Genomic DNA, 23,317 nt, shown 5'->3' with positions numbered 1-23,317 from the left:
ACCTAGTACTCTAACAAAGTGGCTAAACCTAGCAATAAGGCAAGTAGGTGTTGAATGAGATTCTCCTTTCTCTTCTCCATCTCTCTCTCGAAAATCCAGCTCCTCCAAGCTCCAAATGTGCAGCCTTAGTACCTGAAAATTTTGCATGAAAAAGGGGTTAGATAATGAGACACAAATAGAGGGGGAAGAAGGCAAGCTCAAAAAAAAAAACATGGGGAGGAACTAGGCTGAGTAGGACAGCCGAGAGGCTGCCCCCTTGGCTAGGGAGGCAGCCACATGTCATCACACATTCCAATTACACCAAAGAAGGAGTCAAACAAGGGATCATAGTGGAATGAGCAACTGTACACGCCCAAAATTAGAGCTAGGAATCAGCCCTTTTGTCATTCTCAAGAGTTTCACCAAAGTAGGCAGGGAAGCCTAAACAACAAGCTCAAAAGAAGGAGAAACATGTAGTTCAAAGTAGCAAGTTACACTCCCCAAAACCTGCCACCAAGGATGAGGAAATTGCCTATAAATACCACCGTCACTCCCCTCCCCACTCCACACTCTTCTGCTGCCAAATTCGCGCAAGGCGAGGGAGCCAGGGACGGACCTAGCATGAGCCAAGCCACCGCTCTAGCGGGGGCTTGGCCGGCGCCGGTCTCAGAACCCCACCATCAATGTTTTTAAGTCGGTGAATCGAACCGCGTCGCCAGAGGACCGATATATCGACTCAGGCGATATATCGGGCGACTTAGTCGATATATCGATAGTAAGTCGGGCGACTCACCAGACAAGTCGTCCAGGTCCCTCAAGACCGATATATATCGATATATCGGGCGACTTGCCCTTTTACACATGTAAAATATGCAATATATACTTCAAATTACAACAGGAAAAAACACAGCATCATATTGTTCAATGATTTAGTCATGTTCAACGATTTGCATGATAACAACTAACAAGCAATTAAGCAAACTCAAAGCACAGCATCATCCACTTGGAAAGCCCCTGCAGCTGAACCTCCACCACCCTCTTCATCATCTTCGTAATCAGATCCACCCTCATCTCCCATTTCATCATCCTCTTCACTTGACACTTCATCTTCAACTGGAATTGCAGCTGTCCTAGGTTGCTTAGTCCTTTTACTTGCAGCAGCAGCAGCATGTTTAGATCCACTCTTCCTTTTCATTGCAGCAGCCCTTGGCAGATTACGACCTCCTAGACCTTGAGTTGCACCAGTAGCTTCATCCACGTTTTGCCAAGTTAGATCATTACCAGTATCAGAAGCGGCATCTTGATGAACTGGTTCACAGCCGGCATCAACCCACTCGTTTTCCCACTGAAACTCGTCAAGGTGCAACGGATTGTATTTCTTGCCTTTCGAACCGAGCTCACGCAGCTTAGCAAATCTGTTGGCCATTTTTCTGTTGTAGCTAACAAACACTAAATTGTTGAGCCTCTTGTGCTCCAACCTATTCCTTCTCTTGGTATGTATCTATCATGGTCATGGTCAAAGAAACAGAACCATAAACATGTCAATTTTATATCAGGTTGCTGGCTTGCTGCCAATGTCTATTTTGGATTGGAATGAACTTACTTGAGAGAAGGTGCTCCAATTACGCTCACATCCTGATGCCGAACAGCAAAGGCTAACTATTTTTTTTGCTAAACTCATCAACTCGTATGCAAGGCCACCATATGCTCCCCACCAGTTAACTGCAAAACAGAAACAAAACAGCAAAAAAGTTTTACTTCTATATAGCTTGGAGAAGGCATTTAGATGACCAAACAGCAAACATCATAAAAGTTTACCTGGATTTTTTCTAGCTCTATCCTTTATTGCTAATGGCCTCGAGAAGGCTTCACCTTGAGACTTCTCATAGTCATCTGCTTGTTTGCTTATAATGCATTGCTCATCGTCATTAGGCACCATCTTCCACAGCACATCATTGAACATCGCCCTTAGTCTTGCAGCATCTCTTACGCTTTTCTCTTTTATTGCAAAAAACTTGGCTGGGTTTAGGAAAAGGGCAGCCCCATATAACTTTTGCTCCATTTGCTTCTCCCACCTCCTGTCAAAGTGCGTTAGCACTTCATTGAGCAATTGTGGCTTATCAGCCAATGAATCCCTTATAGTCTGCTTTGCTGTGTCCATTGCTGCCTTGATTTCTGGAGCTGCAGGTGTTTCATCCCCATCAGCAATCCTCAGAGCAATCAGCAGTGGTTAATAGCATTCAAAGGAATTCCATTCTCATAAAAGAAATCTGCCACATGATCATCAACTCTTTGTTTAACTTCCTTTGATTTCTTTGTGCAATGCTCCATTGTACTAGTTTGAGAATTCCTTGAACTATGCCTCTCAGAAACCACATCTTCCGGCGACTTTTGTAGCATGGAACTAACACTTTTCATGTACTTTTGTGACCCCTGCTTAGCTGAATCTAGGTAAGAACGAGCAAACATCCTATTACTTTCCTTAATTCTAGTCCCTGAGCTTGGCACCGCACATGTTTCCTGCACTTCACCTCCACTATCTGCTTCACAATCCCATTCCCTTCCCTGCTGCAGGTTCAGTTCTTTCCTAGCATTTTTCTTCAAAAAATCGTACATCTCTTTTCTTACTATTGCAGGTGCAGTTGGACACTTCTCGACGTCTCCATAACCACCTGCAATGTGTTGCTTGAACCTCTTGATTCCTGCAGGAACCACCTTTCTGCAGAAGATGCATTGCACCATATCTCTCTTTCCTTCATATGGCCAGAACCCATACTTCCACCCAGGGTCTTTGGATTTAGCATGCCTCTTTGGATCTTTGGCCATTGCAGCAAGTTCTGGTGGCATCTTTCCTAATGTGCTAGCAACTATGGATTCAAAGTCCTTCTCATTAGGAGTGACATTACCAGACCCAGATGATGGAACAGCAGCAGAATTTGGCTCATCGGACGCAGCATACCCTCCAGTCAGCTGTGCATCGGCTTCAGCAGCAGCTGCTGCATTTGGGAACACCACTTCGACTGTAGCATTTTCATCTACAATACATCAAATGCAGCGAAAATGAAGAGTCAAAAGAACAGATGCAACACTGCTAACAAATCATAATAGAACACAGAACAGTCAAGAATTGAAGTTGCTCTAAAAAATAACAATAGAGAACAGATGCAGCGCTTGAGGAACTCAAATAATAGACGAGAGAGGAGAGACATAAGAGAGGAAGAGGAACTGGAGCATTACCGGAAATAGAGTTCATCCTGAATGAGGAGAGGCGTGTCCAGGAGAGGCGGCGTCAGTTCTGGGAGGAGGAGGGGCGGCGTCAGTTCTGGGAGGAGGAGGGTTTTTTATAAAGAAACCCTAATGGGCTGAAGTGGGGGGTTTTTATAAAGAAACCCTAATGGGCTGAAGTGGGGGGTTTTTATAAAGAAACCCTAATGGGCTGAATAGACACCTACATGTCCGCCTGGCCCAATCTGGAGTGAAGCCCATTAAGTCGTCCTCGACTCGATCAGGCGACTAATCGGTCGAGTCGCGCGATATATCGGACGACTCGAATGTTAGTCGCCTAAGTCGCATCTGGGTGTGTATCGACCCTTGGCCTACCGATACAGGCGATATATCACGATATATCGCGATATATCGGACGACTTACAAACAATGCCCACCATCACACCATGGCCGGAGGACGCTGCCGGTGTCTGCACTTTCAGTTTTTATGTAGTGATGAGAGGAAGGGGAAGGAGTTAGAAAATTAATTACTCTCATTTACTTTACAGTTGGCAGCAGTAGGGCCACTTTTATTTTATTATGGAGTACATTATAATATAACTCTAATGGTGTGTTTTTAGAGATTTATCAATATACATTTTTATTGGAGGAATAATGTTGTGTGCTATTTATCTTGCATTTAGTTTAATATTTATGTTTTAATATAAAAAAATGTTACTAATAGTTATTTAAATTATGAAATTTGGTCCAATTTTAGTTAATCTGTTAAAATATTAAATCACGAAATTTTGATTGTTCTCAATTGTCTCATTTACGTAAACAAAGTCATAAAATGTAGACATTTATTATACTAATGTGGTAGTAATTAAGAAAAATTGAAATTTTGTGATTTAATATTCAAATTAATGTTATACTATAACTTTCCAAATATTACTATTTCTGTCTCATATTAGTTGCACTTTTTATTTTAGGCCATAAACTTTGGATTATTTTTTAGTATGATTAAATTAGTATTTTAAATATAATGAGTGATCACTAAATAAATGAACACTTAACCAACATAAATATATTAATTAAATACTCTAATTCTTAGTTAAAATAGAAATAGTGTAAGTAGTTTGGTACGAGCCAAAATACAAAAGTGCAAGTAACACGGGACAAATGGAGTACTAAACTTCATAATTTGAATGAATATTATCACATATAAAAATATTTTTGCATTTAAACTTCATTATTTATTTGTGTTTTATCATTTTATAAATTTATAAAAATAAGTAGGATAGGTAAGATTTTTTGAAATACTATTTTAAATATATATATTATTTTAAAATTTTTAGCACCGGCTTATTTGGATTTCTAGTTCCGTCCCTAGAGGGAGCGCAACGGAGTAAGGGGCGGCGGTGCGGAGCAACGGCAATAGAAGGGCAGCCAAGAACCGAAAGGAATCACCTACGAGGTAATTCCCTCAACACCATATGCATCATATAGCTCAACCACAGTAGATGGTCAATGGCTTAGAACCTTAGAAGCTAGATGGGTTATCCGACAGTAGCAAAGTATAGCATTGAGAGAAAGCAACCAAATGATCAATTCACATAAAACAAATCCCTCATTCCAGAATCAATTAGGCAGTATGATAGCAATGCTTCCCCATCTCTAATCAACCGCCAAGTAACAACTCAACAAGAGATAACAAGCTTCTCCCCGAGCCTCCTTAACCAACCCCACGAGACCATATAAACGATGAACAAAGAGCTTAGCCGCTGTTTAATTAACGGAATTAAAAGGGGAAAGGGGGAGAGGACCTATCTTAGGCCGGCAAGACAAGCCGAGAACGATGGACGGCGACGGCGACACAGCAGGCGGCAGCCCTGCCGTTGGGTGGCCGAGGGCTCCCCGATACTGACGGAGGGAGAGAAGGCGTGGTGGAGAGGAAAGCATGCGCCGACGGACTCCGGAGCCCATCAAGACAGCGGCGATTTCGCCGATGAAGGGAGTAGGAGACGCTGAGGTACTGTGCAATCTGAGGATTTTGTTGGAGAATTAAAATGTGTAAAATTGAGGAAGAGGTGTTAGAGAAGGGAGAGAAAAGCCCGATTTGAGGAAGATCGGAGCCACTCCGGGCGTGAATTCGCCGGAGAACTCGAGAAAAGGGGCGTGAGGGAGAGTATGCTGTTCTTTGTGGAAGTTGAGAGAAATTAAAAGAATCAGAATGGGAGAGAGAGATAGTCACGGCTGGAAGGGAGTATATGGATTTAATTGTTGGGCCATTTCATTAAAATATTTGTTTAGGGCCCAGAAATGAATAAAGAGAAAGGAGAAGTGGAGCTTGGGCTTCCTTTAATTAAGTTAGCAGTTGGGCCAAGAGAATTAAATTGTGGGCTAAGTCCCCTTTAATAAATTGAGTATAGTTGATTGCCTCGATTAACTGTTGGGCCGAGAGGCTATTTGTTTTGGGCCGAGATTTTTATTGAGCGGACTTGGAAATATACTTTTGTTTGGAAAGGAATTAATTTAAGGAATTAAGCTTGGAGCTTAATCAATTAATTCCCGAATAATTACTAAGTTCCCGAATACGAAAAATTTTAAAGCGGAGACGCGACAGCCGACCGGCATCGCCCCGTGACGCCATGGGCGGCCTTAAGAGGTCTTAAGAAGCCTTAAGAAAAAGCCGAAGAAAAAAAAAAGAATTTACGAAAGGATTTTAAGAATCCATAACTGTTGAGAAAATAGAATTTCTCCAAAGGAAGTAAAGAAAATGATTAAGTACTGCAGAGCAGTAAAGCCGAGTTATGATTTAAAGAGAAATCCTATAAGCCGAGACTAAGAGATATATGCTATCATGTAGGATGCATGCATTCTTTTTCAGAGAAATAGTTCAAGTACTAATTAGCGTGTTACGCTATTTGTTTTCAAAGGATAAATTATCCAAGGGCAAGTGAGGACCAGCGAGGAATTTAAGTGAAGATAAGCACAAGAGGTGGGCTTTTCTTTTAATATCCAGCACTATAGTGTGGATATAAAGCAAATGTTTTGAAGTTATGAAATATCTTTTCTAAAAAATGAAGATGTGATCATCTCTTTTAAAGTTGTTGTCACGCCATAAAATATTTATTTTTGAGACCTGTCTGTGAGGGCTATATGCCGAGAGTTTGGCGATGCCAAAAGTTTAGTAACGAATTCGGTTCCCAATAGGACCGCAAATCCTATTCGGAATGACGTGCACGAGCGCTGTGAGCCATCCTAGAGAGAGGTTGGCCGGCGAGGGTGTTCGTTGAAGGTGGCCACCTTCACGGCACGAGTTTCTCAGACAGGGAGGGAATACCAAGAACTTAGACTGATCAGTCGGGCTTTTAAGATCACAAAAGAATTTAGTATGCTCGGGCCTTTTTAAGAAAAATCCCGTGTGATACTGTTGATGGGTGACAACTTATATTAGTATGTTTTGTTTTCGGCATGTGTCCACTGAGTACTCCTGTACTCAGCCCTGCATGTATTTATAAACGTGCAGGTTGAATGTCAAGATGGAGTAAAGATTGATCGGAGTCGATGCTATCAAATAATCGTGTGGATTTCTCGACGATTCGTGTCTTCATACACGAAGTCGTTCAGTAGGGACCTATTCCGCTGTGTTTTGTCGAATGAGAATAGTAATGTCTCATCATTGAACTCTGATTCAGTTGACATGTCAAATCATTCTATTTTGAGATTATATCGAATACTTGACTGTTATTGATAATATCACATTTGGCCTTCAGGCAAGTTCTTTAAATTCTACCCCTTTTCTATCCCCGCTTCTTTAATCCCCCATTAGTCGCGAACCATCCATTCTTGTTATCCTTAACGAGAATTGGGTCGTGACACCTATACACTGCACCCCACGCCCTGCCACCTGAAAAAGCACCGGAACCGTCGGAAACCGCCGGTTTTTCTACAACCCTCGCCTGCAACCCTACGCCCCTATCCGGAATCTGCCCGTTGGACCGTTGAACCGCCGGTTCACGGTTCATGATTTTCGCAAACTTGAACCAGCCCGCTTGAACCGCGAACCGCAGGCCGGTTCAAACTGCCGGTGTCGGTTCTGGTTCATGAACCGGCGGTTCGGAACCGCCGGTTAACCGCCAGGCCGGTTCGGATTGTGCATGCCTAACTCAACCTATAGACTATAGTAAGTGAAGCTTCATCCCCATTTACAGTCTTAATTTAGTTTAACATGGATTTTAAGAAATAAAGGAAAAAATAATGAAAAGGTTAAAGTAGAATGTAGGGTTCACTTTTATGAACTTTTTCTCTCATAATAAATGTCACAGTGAGAAAATAACATGAGATTTTAGAAAATATTATTTTGTATATTTTTATATATCTATACATATATAAAATGCGAGTTTTGGCCTTGAATGTAAATATTTATGAGTTATAGACATGAATTTGAATATTTAGAAATTTTATGCAAGATTTTCAATAAATCTAAATATTTGGTTGATTAGGATAACTAGTGTCACACCCGTGGGATGCACGACCTGTTAATTTTCTTTTCTGTTCAAACTAATTTGAGTGATGAGCTCACATTTATGAAATGAGAATAATAAATATGGAGTATCACTATATCAATTTATAAACTAAAAAATGTATACAATAACAATATGGAGTAATTATTATACAAATAAAAACGTATATAATCATATATGTTGCAAAACTAAAAACTGTATACAAAACACAGATCATCATTTAGAACACTTTTCGATCTCTACCAAATAATGATCAACTTTAATCAATCAATTACAAATATTTAATGGTCTTTTAGGGTACCAACGACCGACCTTTTAAATTTCACCGATTCAAGGTAGCCTGAAATCATAAATCATATATTCGCCAAAAAAAAATTCATAACGATATTTATAGAGGAGAAAAGTTGCAAGCAATATAAAAAATTAATGAGATGAATGTGTGGGAAGAAGAAAGGCTAGAAATTCATTGAGTTTTTGTAACCGCTAAGTTTAATTTGCAAAGTTTGATTATTCATTATTATTAGTGATTGCAATTGCATTAAACTTATTATGTCAAATTGCTATGATGGAATTCTTAATTGTAAAAAAAACTTCCGGAATCAAACGTAACCGCTATATATCAAATTGGTGTAGTGCTCGGATAACTGCCATGTTAATTTGTTTAGTTTATTGTTTAATTTTCATTTGGTAACCGCCATACTAAAAAAATATATTTAAATTAGTCCAAAACTTATCAATATTTAAATTCATACCAAAAAATTTGTAAATATTATAAATTAAGGCCAAAACTTGCCTTTTATATATTTATAAATTAAATACTATTAATGCATTTATTACCCAAAATTTGTAACTGCCCCTCACGATCACTCAATCTTCAAATTAGCAAATAACAACAATTTCGCCCCTTGTGCAATTGAAATCAATGGCTACATTTTTAAACTAGCTAATTTCATTAAATTTAATCAAATATTGGTATAAAAAATATGGATTTTAGTAAGTGAAGCTTCATCCCCCATTTAAAGTCTCAACTTACTTTGACATGGATTTTAAAAACTATGAAAAAATTATTAAAAGGTTAATTAAAGTGGAATGTAGGGTCTATTTTTACGAACTTTTTCTGTCTCATAATAAATATCACAATTGGGAAATAACATGGGATTTTAGGAAATGATATTTTGTGTGTTAAGTGGAGAGATAAATATTTTTTTATATATTAATATAAAAGAGAAATTTTTCAAAAAAGAAAGAAAGAAATGTAGGTGAAAACCTAAATTTAAAATCAAACTCTTAAATTCTAGTAAACTTTATGCAAAAATTTGATACGGAAAAAACTATTCCAAATAGAAAAAATATGAGATTGTATTTCAAAAATAGTGCACTAAATAAATAGTAGTACATTATGTTTCACTTTTGCATAAAAATTCTACCTAATCTTTATTTTAAGTCGTTTTTGGTATCTTATGGATAAAATAACCTTAGATATCAAACTTGTAATTTTTGGGCAATGAAAAGTATTTTTGAAAAATTAAATTAAATGACAGTACCAAACATGTGAATTTTTTTCTTCCTTTCTTTTTCCTTTTTTCCTTTTCAGTTTCCATTTCTCCTTCTTTATCACATCATGTAGTCCAATTATTTTCTTTACTTAAACACATACTAGTAAATAACCATGTAACACATATAAAATTAAAAGTGCGATTTTTAGAGCACCCGCAACGCATCTCTCGGGTGTCTCTTATCTCGTCCCTCCGAGACGAGACGGACGCGGGACGCGTTGCAGCGTCCCGTCTCGTCACCATCCTGCCGAGACGCCCGTCCCACCGAGACGGATGGCGAGCCGTCTCGCCACGCGCCCGCGCGACGTGGCGTGCACTGGCGCCAGGCATGACGCCCACTAGCCGGCCCGTGAGTGGGCTTCGTCACGCTGACGCAATAAATCATTTTTTAAAAAAAATCGAATTAAAAAAAAAAATCAAACGGTAATATTACCGTTTTTGACCGTTTTTTCTTTCTTTTATTTATTTTTTATGTTTTTACTCTATAAATACTCCTATTTCATCCTCATTACACACACAAACACACATCTATTCTTCTCAAATCATCTCCATTTCCTCTCCAATTTTCATCTAACCTCTCCAATTTTCATCACAAAATGTCCGGCGACGGAAACTCTGGAGGGTGGCGGCTCCGGCGGGTTTGACATCAACGCGTTTGGCGACTGGTGGCATGTACAATGTATTGGGTGGTTTGGGTTCCAGTTCATCGACGTCGGGCACCCAAGGCTCGTCGACACTGGCGGGGTACCAACCACCCCATTTTGATGTGGATGCATACGCTCGTCCCTCCGCCCCGAGGTATTCGTAGGGATTATCCCAAATTAGGGAGGATTATCTGAATGAACCCACTCCGGAAGGAGGACGAGGCGGTGGAAGCTCCAGGGCATTCGACGCCGTGGAGGAAGAGGCGGAGGCGGCCGAGGAGGAGGATGTAGGCCGGCATCCGTACAGCCGCAAGGACACGATGGCTGTGTAGAACGCCTGGATCAGCGTTTTATACGATCCCATCATCGGGAATCAACAAACCCGGAAGTGCTTCTGGGAAAAGGTCACCGATGCCTACAACGAGATTAAGCCGAATGGGTCCCGCCGCCGGACATTGAAGATGCTCCGCGCTCACTTTGACCGAGTCGACAGAGAGGTCAAAAAATTCTGCGGCATCTACAAGACTGAAGCGGCTCATTACCAAAGCGGAGCCACTGGAGCCGACATTCTGAGATCGGCTTTGCGAGTCTATTTCGACGACACCGGAAAAGAATTCAAACATGTTGATGTTTGGGAGGTCGTCAAAGACGAGACAAGGTGGGTCGGCGCTGTCCAGTCCAGCATGGGCTCGACCTCAAAGCGCACGAAGCACACGGCGGGTGGCCAATACTAGTCTAGTGGGGGCGGTTCAGGCAGCGCCGCACAAGAGGTTGCCTCGCAGGAGGTTGAGGACACGGCGGACGATGCAGGGGGGTCCTCCCGTGGACACCGTAGGCCGCAAGGGACCAAGGCGGCAAAGGCGGCTAGAGGGAGGAGGGGCCGAGGCGAATCAAGCCAGGCGGGCTCCCAAGGGCCGCCCTCCTCCTTAATGTCCATGTACTTCACCACCACGATGGCGGACACTTCCCGCATGACGCCTGCCTAATTTCAAGCCCATCATGCCGGTATTGTGTATCTGGCGGGACAACTTGGTATTCCGCCTCCGGGGGATGATTCACCGGCGGAGTAGTTTTTATAATTTCTACAAAATTGTATTTTAAATTATGTCTTTTTTATTTATTTTGCCACGAATTTAATTATGTATTTTTTTAGGATTTTAAGTTGTAATTTTTATTTTATTTAATGAAGTGTGTTTTTATTAATTGAATTTGTTGGAAATAAAAATAAAAAATGAAATTGAATGAATAGTTAAGGGATGAGATGGTTAAGAGACGGATAAGAGATGGAGGGTTGCAGGTTCTGTCTCTTAGTTAAGAGATGGAGTGAAAAGTACAGTGGGGCCCATGAATAGTTAAGAGATGAGACGGATAAGAGACAGCGTTGCGGATGGCCTTACACACCTAACTACGATTAATAATCTAACCGAATCTTTTATTATGCAACTTGAAAAATAGTAAAATGCAACATTACGTCTATTATTTGCATTTCTAAAATTGGTTAAATTATGCAACTTGAAAAATAGTACTCCCTCCGTCCCTAAAAAAATACTCCCTCCGTCCCAAGATAAGCGACGACCGCATTTTGCTAAGGATAGCGAAAGCGGGTAATCCGTGACTAATAAGAGGGATTAAAGAAACGGGGAAAGAAAAGGGGTAGGACTCGAGGAACTTGCCGAAAAGGCCAAATCGATTGATACCATAAAATAGAAGCCAAATATTCAATTACATGGTCTCAGAAATAGAATAATCATCTCATCAACTAAATCAGAGTTCGATGGCGAGACTTAAAATTCTCACCTAACAAAAGTACAGCGGAATAAGTCCTTACTAAACAACTTCGTGTATGAAGACACAAATCGTCGAAAGATCCACTTGATTAATTAATAACTTCGACTCCGATCAATACTCCTTCCTCTTAACGTTCAACCTGCACATTTAGAAATACATGCATGGCTGAGTACAGGAGTACTCAGTGGACACATGCCGAAAAGCAAAACATACATTATATAGTTGTCATCCATCAACAGTAACATACGGGGGTTTTCTTAAAAAGACCCGAGCTTACTAAATTCTGGTGTGATCTTAAAAGTTCATCTGCAGACTAAGTTCTTCAACTTCATACCATATCTGTAAGTTGTGTACCGAGAAGGTGGCCACCTTCACGGACACCATAGCCGGCCAACCCTCTTGGATGGCTCACGGCCCTTGTGCATAATATTTCGAATAGGATTTGCGGTCCTATTGGGAACCGAATTCGTTACTTAGCTTTGGCGTCGCCAAAACCCTCGGCATATAGCCCCAACAGATAGGCCTCAAAAATAAACATTTTATGGCATGACAACAACTTGAAAATAATCATAGCTTCATTTTGAGAAAAAATGATACTTCATACTTTCGCAAAGTATTTGATTTATATCCATACTAATGTGCTGGATATTAAAAGAAAGCTCACCTGATATGCTTATCTCCAAAATAACTCTCTTCTGGCCTCACTTGCCCTTGAATAATTTATCCTTTGAAAATGAATAGCGTAGCACGCTAATTAGTACTTGAACTATTTTTCATGAGAAAATAATGAATGCATCCTAAAGGATAGCACATATATCTTAGTCTCGGCTTATAGGATTTTTCTTAATCCTACCTCGGGCTTCACTGCTCTACAGAGTTTAATTATTCTCTTTACTAATTCCGAAAAATTATATTTTCTCTAAAATAAATATTTGGGCACTTATTTAATAAAATATGGATTCTTGGAAAATCCCTTTCTTAAATATTTTCCTTTGGATTTTTCTTAAGGCCGCCCATAGTGAAAATCCGGTCGGCTTTCGCATCTCCCACTTCATCACTTTCCATCTTCGGGAATTAATTAATCAAGCTCCAACTCGATTCTTAAATTAATTCCAATCCAACAATATTTAAAATCTCAGCCCAACGATTAATCTCTTGGCCCACTAATTAAATAGTAATATCCCATCACTCCATTTAACTCATTCTGGCCCAAGCTAAATTAAATTGTAGTCCATTTACACTTAATCAAGTCCATCCAAGCTTAAATAATTCTTGGCCCACTTTCTTTACTAAATTAAAGTTTCCTTACTTCTCCAATTTATTCTTTATTCCATCTCTCAAATAAAGAATGATACTTGGCCCAACCATTTAATTGAGGCAATCAAGTCCACTTTACTCCAATTATTAAATGGGACTTAGTCCAACAATTAAAACTTCTTTGCCCAAACTAAAATAGTGATCGACCACTACTACCAATTTAATTAGGGGCCCAAACCAATTAATTAAAATTGAAGTCAACCCAATCATATACTCCCCAGCGGTCTCTTCTCCCTTCTCAGTATTTTCTCCAAATTTCCAAATTAGAGATTCTCAAATTGAACGAGAAGAGCGGCGGTTCCGATCTACTCCCATCTCCGGCGCTGGTGATCTCGCCGTCCTCTGCGTCGCCGTCTCCGCCTCATTTCTCCATCATTTCCTCTTCACTCCACTTCTCCAATTTCCCCCAAATTTCCAAATCCTTAAATTGAAAGACATAGCAGCAGCGACACTCTCCCCTTCTCACCGGCGAAATCGTCGTTGCCCTTGCGCCGCCGGTACGCTGCTGATCCAGAAGCGCCTCTCACCGGCGATTCACGTCGTCTCCCTCCGTCCAGCGCCGGTGCGCGCTCCGCCATTTTGTCGGCCCACGAATGGAGGTGTCGCCTCCTCAGTGAACCTCCGTCACCAATGACTGCCGTATTTTCCTCCGGCCACACATTTCAAGCTCCGCCGCCACCACTGTCACGACAACAACCTTGTCGCCGGACAGTCCATCGCCCGACAGCCTCTCTCTCCTAAGCTAAGTCCATTCCCCCACTTCCCCTTTACATGTTCTGTTAAGTTTTAAGTTCTTTTGGGACAGTAGTCCATTTGGGGAGGAACAAATGATGCCTTATTGCATATAAATTCTACTGTGGTGGTTTGAGTCATTACTTATTGTTGGGTTTCTACTATTTGATTCAAGCAGCCTATTTTTCCATGGAACAAGCTTGGTTCTTAATCACCGAGTCATTCTTATTGTTGCTATGAGATGAGATTCCTATGGAAAATTCGAAGTTCTTGGCTACTACTTGTGGTTGTTCTACACATGATGCAAAATATGGTGTTGAGGTAATTACCTCACTTGGTGAATCCTTTGTTTCTTGGCTGCCCTCTTTGCTCCCTGCCACTGCCTCTCCTTTGATACTCCTTGATAATACTCAAACTTTGGGGTGCTTGAGAGGTGTGGGAGAGGAGTGGTCTTGGGTGGTTTATATAGCCACATTTCTTGGCTGTTTGTGACTAAAACTTGGGGGCAAAGCCTCCTATTTTGGGGCTGCCAGCTCTATCTCTTTTTGGACTTGGCATAGTGCCTCTTTACTTAATTTGTGCAAGTTTTGGGGGCTGCTCCTTTGGCTCTTGTGGGTAACAATGCAGTTTCTCTATTTGTGCTTGTGTGAGAGATCATGAGGTCTTGTCTAGAATGGCTCTATCCCATTTTGTATGGCATGTGGCAGCCGAGATAGTCCTCATGGGTCAGCCTTGGGCTGTCTCTCTCCAAGACTCTTACCCCTTTTATCTTACACCATTTCCCAATACTCTTAATGGTCTTGTACTTATCTTATTTTTGTGATGCTCTGGTAGGTAGATGTGAAGGCTACTCTTGGCACTTTGTGGTTCCTCCAAGACCAAGAAAGATGGAAGAGGGGAAGGAAGATTTGCTTACAACACCATTTTGTCTTATTTTCCTCCTCTGACTAACTCCTCATTCTAATTTAGAGGTAGATAAAAGTTGCACTCCCATTTTCATGTAATACTTGGCATTGGAGCTCTTAAAGTGGGAGTGTAGTATTCCTTAATTTAGCATCATGATGTAACAACTTGTATGTATCCACTATTCTTGTATTTCCAAACAAAATACTTAGCATTCAAAGGTCGAGATTACAACGAAAGTTCTTTGATTACACGTCTTCTAAATGAAATTAATTAAGCTAATAAATCCGATTTATCTGGAAAGAAAGGAACGAAATTCTGGGGTGTCACACTCACATTCCTTTTTGGGACGTCCCAAGATAAGTGAGTCATTTCCTTTTTTGGTATTCTCTCTTACTTTTTCTCTCTACTTTATTAGCTCTCTTACTTTATTCACTTTCCACTTTACTAACAAAACCCCATTTCCTTAAATCCCGTGCCGAAAAGTTTTTACTCACTTATCTTGGGACGGAGGGAGTATGAACTGTTTCCTTTTTAGTCTGTCCCTGAAAAGTATGAACATTCTAATTTTGAAAACTTTTTCTCTTAAATAAGGTGGGACTCAATCTCCACTAACAATCTCTCTCTTACTTTACTAATTATTCATTAAAACTCATGTCAAACCAAGTGTTCATATACCAAACTGGAAATTTGAAAAGAGAAGGCTTTTGTGGCGCCTTGGCACATGGGTGAGGGATTGGTGCTCAGGAGTCCCTTTTTCCTACATAAATGGCAGAAAACTTGAACAATGTCAGATGCTGGCGAGCCTTTGGAAGTAAAAGGAACTAGATGGAAGAAGGCATTTGAGGTGTGATCTTTTAATGTTTTTTCTTTCTGTCTTTTCCTCTGGTGCCCGCTTTTCTATTGTTGGTGTCTTGTTCTTGGTTGACCTTGTGGTGTGGCTTTTGTTGAGGGATGGCTCGTGGTCAGGTTGCTGCTGACTTGTAGTTATTCTTTACTTAGCTTGATGGCTTTTTTGATTTAGTGGCCGGTAAGTGGGGGTTTGCATAGCTTTTTGAGTATGTCTTTTTTGCTTTGTTCGTTTGTTTATTTTGTATCAAAAGAAAAAAAAAACAAATGTTCTATCTTTCTTTGTCCCTAAGGAAGATATAATCCTTCTTTTATGTGTTGGGGTTTGTATACTAAAAGATGCTTTGAGCGTACATGCCTTTGTACAGTCAGCTTGTGCATGTATACGAGAAACGCCACATGCACTTGTTTAGCTAATTATGAGAATAAATAATATAATATAATAGTTTATTTGTTGAAATATAAATGAACAAGTCCAAGGCTTCTTACTAAGAAGGTTAAAGTATGAAATCTGATGAATTCTCATAGGTTCTCCAGTAGGGGACTTGACCAGATCTAGTAAGAAGAAAAACGAGTTCACAACCTAGATAGGCCTTGGCTACCTATTAGTATGGTTGCAGTGTTTGTGATAATTTTCTCTTAACTAAGAAGAGATTAGTAACACTGGTGTGGTAGAGCACTGAAAGGATCAATCCGAAATATATTCTTTATTCCTATCTACTGAAAGAATATATTACAGAAAATTTAGTATTTCTTAGTCTATGCAAATAATATTGATTTTGTTTATTTAATCAGACGCCACTTTGACTTATCAATACGTGAGAGTACATGTCGATTACTTATGTATTTAAATAAACTTTCTGTTTATATTATGTATTCCAGAATTAATATATATACAATTATACATGTTTATTACTACTAAATAAAATTATAATTTAAAACCTATATAGTAATTAATTACTTCTATCAAATGTGTAATTGTATCACTAAATACATTTATAGTTTTAGTCTCATGTAATGATATTATTTCTTACTCAAATAAATATTTCATACTCAAATAAATATTTCATACTTTGACATAGGGCTGGCAAATCGTGTGGATTGGGTCGTTATCGGGTCAACCTGATAATGACCCAACCCAATAAGGCCAAACCTGAACCCGACCTGTTAAGGAAACTGTAAATCCGAACACGAACCCTACCTGTTACCTTCAAATCCGAACACGACCCGCACCCGACACGAACCCGTTATCGACACGATATAATATGGGTTGACACGATATAATATGGGTTGACACGACACGATAACAACCCGAACCTGATATTACACGATTAAAACCTAATATTACACGATTAAACCTTAATTTTTAACCTAATTTACACAATTAAAATTCATTTTATACTATTTAAACCTAATTTATAAGAAATTAAAAAATTAAAGTAATATATATTTTTTTAAATAATAATAAAAATAATAATATTATTTCTTAATGGGTTACCCGTATCCGACCCGCATCCGACCCGAACCCAACCCGAAATTATCGGGTTCTTAATGGGTCAACCCGATAAGGACACGGATCCAATAAGACTTGACCCAAACCCAATAATTTCGTGCGGATTCGTGTCGGATTATCGTGTCGTGTCGAAAATTGCCAGCCCTACTTTGACATATACTGTAAATTAATTAGACCTAGTACTAGTTCTTATCGAAAAAGGAATATATAATATAAAAATAAAATAAAAAGACACGCATCATTATTTGCGATTAATTCAGTAAATGGTGTAAACAAAGCCCATCGAAGAAGAAAGAGTGTTTTGGGCCATCTTCAACCGCCGATAACGCCTATTTTCATCAGCGATTTCGTTGATGAATCTTATTTGAGATTAGAAATATTAAGCGATGGATGCCTGTCTGATAATGCTTCATAGTGCATCTTCCAACTACAGAGAGGTCTATGTGTGAATGTAAAATGTGATTAGGAAGGATTTAATTATAATGTTAGCATTCCAATTGTAATTTCACAAATTAGAGGGTTTTGTTTCTCTAGAATTGTGCTGATGAATTGGTCATTTTGCTGGCTGCTTCAGATTGTGCTTGATTTAGCAGGAGACGAAGGTATGTACCTTTTAATTTCTTCCGTGTGTTGATTGTGTTAACATTGCTAGCTGAATCTGATCTTGTCTTATCACTCACTTGTTCTTCAGATTTACAATCTGTGTATGCAACTACAGCAATTTTCAATGAAAGTCACAACTCTGTTTGTTTGTTTGTTTACTAGGTATGGTTTTCTTGAGAAATGTTTTCACGACTATTAAAAGTAGGTCGAGCTTCATCTGCCACTCACAAGTACATTGTCTCATCCCATTTGTTCTTTGGCATCTGTTTCTAGTTGTTTAGTTTCAAAGAAAGGTTGGCTCTGTTATGCTTTGAATATGCTTTGAATAATAAATCTATTAGAGTCTGATATTGAAGGAGGGTCGATTTCATCAGCATTTTGGTTTGATTATTCTACTATTGTAAAAAGTAAAGTTGCCATTCCTGGTAAAAGAATCTTGTTTTAGTGGAAAAGGCTGTTTGGCAAAAATGAGTAAATGCATATTGCCAAGCTATATATGAAGTAGTCGCGTTTTAATGGTTGGCGACACGAGAAATTACTTTCCGATTCTTATATAATACGCCAAGCCTTGTGCGTTCCAAATTGGAATTTAGGGTTTTTCGCCGCCACTGCTGCTATTCCATTTACATAGCAGCTGAAGAGGTAAACATTCCCCCCTATGTTTTTCTTTCCATTACAATTAGTCTGTTTGATCTTCGTATCGAAATAACTGGTCATCTATTTTATGGTTTCTTCTTTTGGATAGAAGCTTGGAATCGGAGATTTTGTTCACTTCTTACCGAGAGGTTTTGATACGAGGGTGCTCGTATCGGTCCCGGCAGCGCGAGGTTGCCGGAGAAGGGTTAGGTTCGTTCGCGGGATCCTCCCATCGAGCAGCCTAGGGTTCTCGGTCAATTAAGGTTTGACAAGATGAACTTGCGGAAAAATAAAGTACGAAAAGATAAAAGAACGATAAAAGATAAATTGATTTGATATTTCTCCAATGATTCAAATGAATAACAATGTCCATTATACCCTAACTTAACGAACAAGAAAATAATCCTAATAAATATGAAAAGATATGGTAAATCAATAACTAACTAAATAATATAGATATGGGGATAATCCTTATAAATATGCTCGTATCAACACGAGCATCGCGTATCCCCTCCTAGATCAAATGCAAAAGATTGCTCTGTCCAATTATAATAGACACTTGTCACTGTCTTAGCATGAATGCATATATTATGACGGATATCATCAGCAAGCACAACATCAGTGACCACGATACCGGGGCAGCACGACAGAGAGATCGCGGCTGGTGGGGCTGGGTCGTCGTCTAACACTTTCCCCTCTTCTGCAATCTTGAATTTCTCATATATCTCTGCATCGTGCGTCTCCTTCTTCAGCCCGCGACTCACGCCCATAGATGAGATGCCCATAGCGATGTCGAGAACTTTCAAGGAGACGTGCCCAACGCCATCTTTGTCCAACAAACGTTGTCCTCTCATAATTTGGTTCTGGGGAAGCACTTGCAGAGCAGATCTCGGGAGTACCATGTTGTCCCTCAACATCTCACGTGCCTCGTCTTGAGATCCTTCACTCTGTTCAATTTCATCGCTCACATCCACCCCGACAGCAGTGTTGATGGCAACATCGGTGATGCTGTTGGGAACATCGTGAATGTCGTTGGGAACATCCGCACTCAATATCATCATGAAAGTGTTATCAATGTTCTCCTCAGGTATATTTTCATCATCAGTGTTCTCCTCAAACTAAACGGTCATACGGGCGAGCAGGGCGGCTTGGTCCAATCTATACACACGTAACTTCTCGTTGTAATCGTTTACGGCGGCTAGTTGAGCAGGGGAGAACGATCGAGCCATGAGGTCAGGATTATTGGGGTCAGAACCCTGGTATGTCGCTTCACCATAGGCGAGGTACGGGTCGTGAGGCGGGGACTGATCATAGGTCGAAGAACTCTGTTGCATGCACCCCCATGGCAGGTCCTACCAAGTGGGCTGTCGGGTCTGGTAGGGTTGATATTGTGCGTAGAGGTGCCTATCATGTGGATAGGATTGTTGCATATCTAACGATCCAATCGGATGGTGTGGTGGTTGATATATGGGTTGCGATGGGTGGTGGTGTGGTGGCTGATATATGGGCTGCGATGGGTGGTGGGCGAATTGCGGCTGACGGTAGTCGAATTGGTGATGGTAATAGGCAGCATAGGTAGATGATGACATGATGGAGGTAATTCGGAGGAAGAGATAGGGTACTCGTATCGGTCCCGGCAGCGCGAGGTTGCCGGAGAAGGGTTAGGTTCGTTCGCGGGATCCTCCCATCGAGCAGCCTAGGGTTCTCGGTCAATTAAGGTTTGACGAGATGAACTTGCGGAAAAATAAAGTACGAAAAGATAAAAGAACGATAAAAGATAAATTGATTTGATATTTCTCCAATGATTCAAATGAATAACAATGTCCACTATACCCTAACTTAACGAACAAGAAAATAATCCTAATAAATATGAAAAGATATGGTAAATCAATAACTAACTAAATAATATAGATATGGGGATAATCCTTAGAAATATGCTCGTATCAGGTTTCTTTGAATTCTCTGTATTGATTTATTGCACTAGACTGTAATAATAGATCTATGCAATATTAATGTGTATCTTAGTTAGATCTGGCAATTCATGATGCCGTGTATCAACTTTTCATGTTTTGGTTATCCATTTTGTGCCTTTCCATAATCTCCTATCTATGTATTCATGATTGTTATTATCTTGTTTAGATGTAGCTATCATGATGTCGTGTCGAGGATTGTCTGTGTCTTGAACTTAATTTATGGTTTGGAAGTTTATTTGACTGTAACGAAGCCAACTAGTCGAATTCATGTCTGATTTGTGTTGTATAGTTCGTGCAATTGTGCCTGCAGAAAAAGGCCAACTTAGTTCACAACTCATGCACGATTTGGCACAATCCACACTGTCTAATGTGTTTTTTCGATCACTTTTTAGGCCGTTATTTGAAAAAATGTAACAAGCGAAAATGGAAGAAGGAAATGGGGTCGATCACTTTGCTCGCATCACAGAGGAACTACTCTCGTTGATATTAAGCCAGTTTGAAAAGCTAAAGCATCAGTGTGGATAGTCCCTTCCCTTGTCTCGAAGCGTTTTGCTTTGGCTATTTATGAAAAGAAATCTGTGAATTTGACTCTTCCAAGTACTACACACTCAGCTGATGAAATCTGTGAACTTCTCCCTAAGCTGGCAGACGTCAAACTGGTTCTTCTCTGATTTGATTTTATGATAATTTGGTTTAATTGGCAAAAATGAGTAAATGCATATTGAGAAGCCATGTATGAAGCAGTCATGTTTTAATGGAAGACAACACGAGATATGACCTTCAAATCTTATATAAATATTCCAAATTTTATTACGGAATATAGGGTTTTTCGCTACATAGCAGCAGAAGAGGTTAACATTTCCCCCGTGTTTTTGGCTCCATTTCTTTCCATTACAATTACTTTATTTGATCTTCGTATAGAAATAACTGGTCATCTATTTTATGGTTTCTTCTTTTGGATAGAAGCGTTCAAGCTATTCCCTATAAAATATGTAAATAGAAAGAAACATACCTACACATACTAATGAAACAGGTACTATTTTTTGGAACATTAATTATAAACAATTTATAAAATAAATAATCTTTAAAATTCCGACCTCAAAGTATAATTAACCCAAAATTTAACATGTTGGGCTAGACTAAACTGTATTTTATGCTGCCCTACATTACTCCTATAAATTCAAGCCCACTAATTTTATCTCTCTTTAGGGTGTCCACTGTAGGGCCGGCGCGCAGGCCGCCCCCATTCTGATACCGCCCCGCCTGCCTAGTGGAGGGAGCGTCCGCCCCGGGGCGGACGGGCACTCTGACGAGTTAAGTGCGAGGACGCGCCGGTCCCCGATCGCCGCGCCTATATGCGCTCCGGCCTATAGTGCGCCGGCGATCAGCGTGTCGGCCGCCGGATAATTTTTTTTTTTGAAAATTCTACTATAAATACCACTCCACCACCACCCATTTTACTCCCTTTTCAAACAATCTCCATTCATTTACTCTTTACACTTTCACTCTCTAAAAATGCACGGTGGAGACGACGAATCACCAGACACTGACGAATTGGGATATGACGGCTATCCTTCCCAGCCGTCGGGTTGGAGTCAAACTCCCCCTCCGGCGGAGAAGAGGAGGAGGAATCCGATTCCGCCACCGAGTAGACGGTGGCGGTTTTTTTATTTGTATTGTTTTTAAATGTTCGTTGTATAATTTTACCGTTTCCAATACAACGAATATTCGGTCCCAATTACCTCATTTTCTAATTATTTACATTCCGGTAATTTTAATTGATTTAATATAGACGTAAAAAATATAATGATAAGTGGCTAAAAATTTTGGGGCTATTGGAAGTGTCCACCTTATAGCTGCGGATAATTTTTTTTTGTGGGCGCGGACAAATAAACTGGCATTGTGGACAAAAAAGAGGGCGGGGCTATGGGGTTGTCCGCCTACAGTGGACACTCTTAGAGTGCTACTCCCTATAGGCTATAGTGAAATAGTGAGTGCAGACGACTTGTGATTCCCAGTTTCATATTGTCGGAATTTGGAATGGGGAGAATGATTGATTTGAGGGATAATATTAAGGTGACATTTTACTCATAACTATCTCCTAATTAGTGGTGCAATGTCATTTTAGCACACAAGGAATTTGAAATAACGTGATGAGTGCAATCATTGTCTCATCCTGGTCCCCAAAAACTACCACAAAATTATGATAGTTGAGCATGAGAAGTCACAAAAAATTAAGGGACTAATTTTGAGTTGTTAGTGCTAGGCCACATTCTTTCTCTATCTCAATCATTTTTAATCCTCTTTTTTTGTGTGTGAACTTGAGTAGATTCTTTCATCCTTCTCTTTTCACTCCAGACTTCTGATATGTGTGTCTAGAGACAGGACTACATCTTACATAATCCTTTCAAATTTACAAGATAATCATTAATGTTCTTCCTAGAATTTGTATTTTTTCTTGCTTTATTAATGTAATTATCATTAGGTCAGCTTTTATTTTAATCTCCCAACATATAAAAGAATGAATCTTAGTCTTGAAAAGTTGGGATTTATGAGATGGCACCTTTTTCCTTTTTCCTTTGTTTTTTCCAAGTAAGCAATAACCGAAAGGGAAAGAAGTGGGATGAATCCACAGAGGTAAAGTGTCATCACAAATAATAAGCGTGCTTTTCTTTTCATCCAAGATTCGGTTTCTTGATTCCCAATTTAGTATATGGATCCAAGTGATCAACCAATCCCGTTTCACCTCTTTTTTTTTAATCATCAACTTTCTCATTACTTTATTAAACTGACGGCTCTTTCAACATCGACACTGCTTTTTAAAAAAATCAACGTGTATATCTTTAACTTCTATTACTATCCTCTAATTATTTCTCTCTCATTATTCATCTCTCGCATCTTATACTGCCAATATCTCAATGCTTCTGGTGACACTATATCGAAAAGTACTTTACAATTATTAATATTAATTTAGGCTCTCAAATGTCAAGATTCTAGCTTCGCCACTGAGTATAAAGAATGCACTTTTGATGATTGGCTTTGCTTGTGGACTACACATTCAAAAATTGGATATTAGAAGGTATCCCATTAC

At 39.7% G+C, this 23,317-nt stretch overlaps 1 protein-coding gene and 1 long non-coding RNA gene across 3 annotated transcripts in view; one reads left to right on the top strand and one right to left on the bottom strand.

The window, feature by feature from the left end:
- Window positions 1-848: 848 nt before the first annotated feature.
- The window catches only part of LOC121783379, a 447,925-nt gene continuing 425,456 nt past the window's right edge, over window positions 849-23,317 (bottom strand). The window contains exons 1-4 of one of the 2 annotated variants that reach the window (XM_042181436.1): window positions 3,217-5,427; window positions 1,798-3,014; window positions 1,583-1,701; window positions 849-1,480 (exon numbers count right to left, since the gene is read on the bottom strand). In XM_042181436.1, coding sequence (XP_042037370.1) covers window positions 962-1,480; window positions 1,583-1,701; window positions 1,798-2,140 — 981 coding nt within the window. In that variant the 5' untranslated portion in view covers window positions 2,141-3,014; window positions 3,217-5,427 and the 3' untranslated portion in view covers window positions 849-961. Of the gene's footprint in view, window positions 1,481-1,582; window positions 1,702-1,797; window positions 3,015-3,216; window positions 5,428-23,317 lie in introns of those variants that run through there. The other variant, XM_042181435.1, reaches the window with a different exon arrangement.
- On the top strand, window positions 17,279-21,044 carry LOC121783393. Its single transcript, XR_006046562.1, has 3 exons — window positions 17,279-17,616; window positions 17,706-18,516; window positions 20,619-21,044. It is a non-coding gene; the product is annotated as an uncharacterized LOC121783393 (long non-coding RNA).

This window comes from Salvia splendens, chromosome 21 (genome assembly GCF_004379255.2).
Source record: "Salvia splendens isolate huo1 chromosome 21, SspV2, whole genome shotgun sequence".
Taxonomy (NCBI): domain Eukaryota; kingdom Viridiplantae; phylum Streptophyta; class Magnoliopsida; order Lamiales; family Lamiaceae; genus Salvia; species Salvia splendens.
Note: the sequence above shows the minus strand (reverse complement) of the source record. Positions and strands in the feature narration are given on the sequence as shown.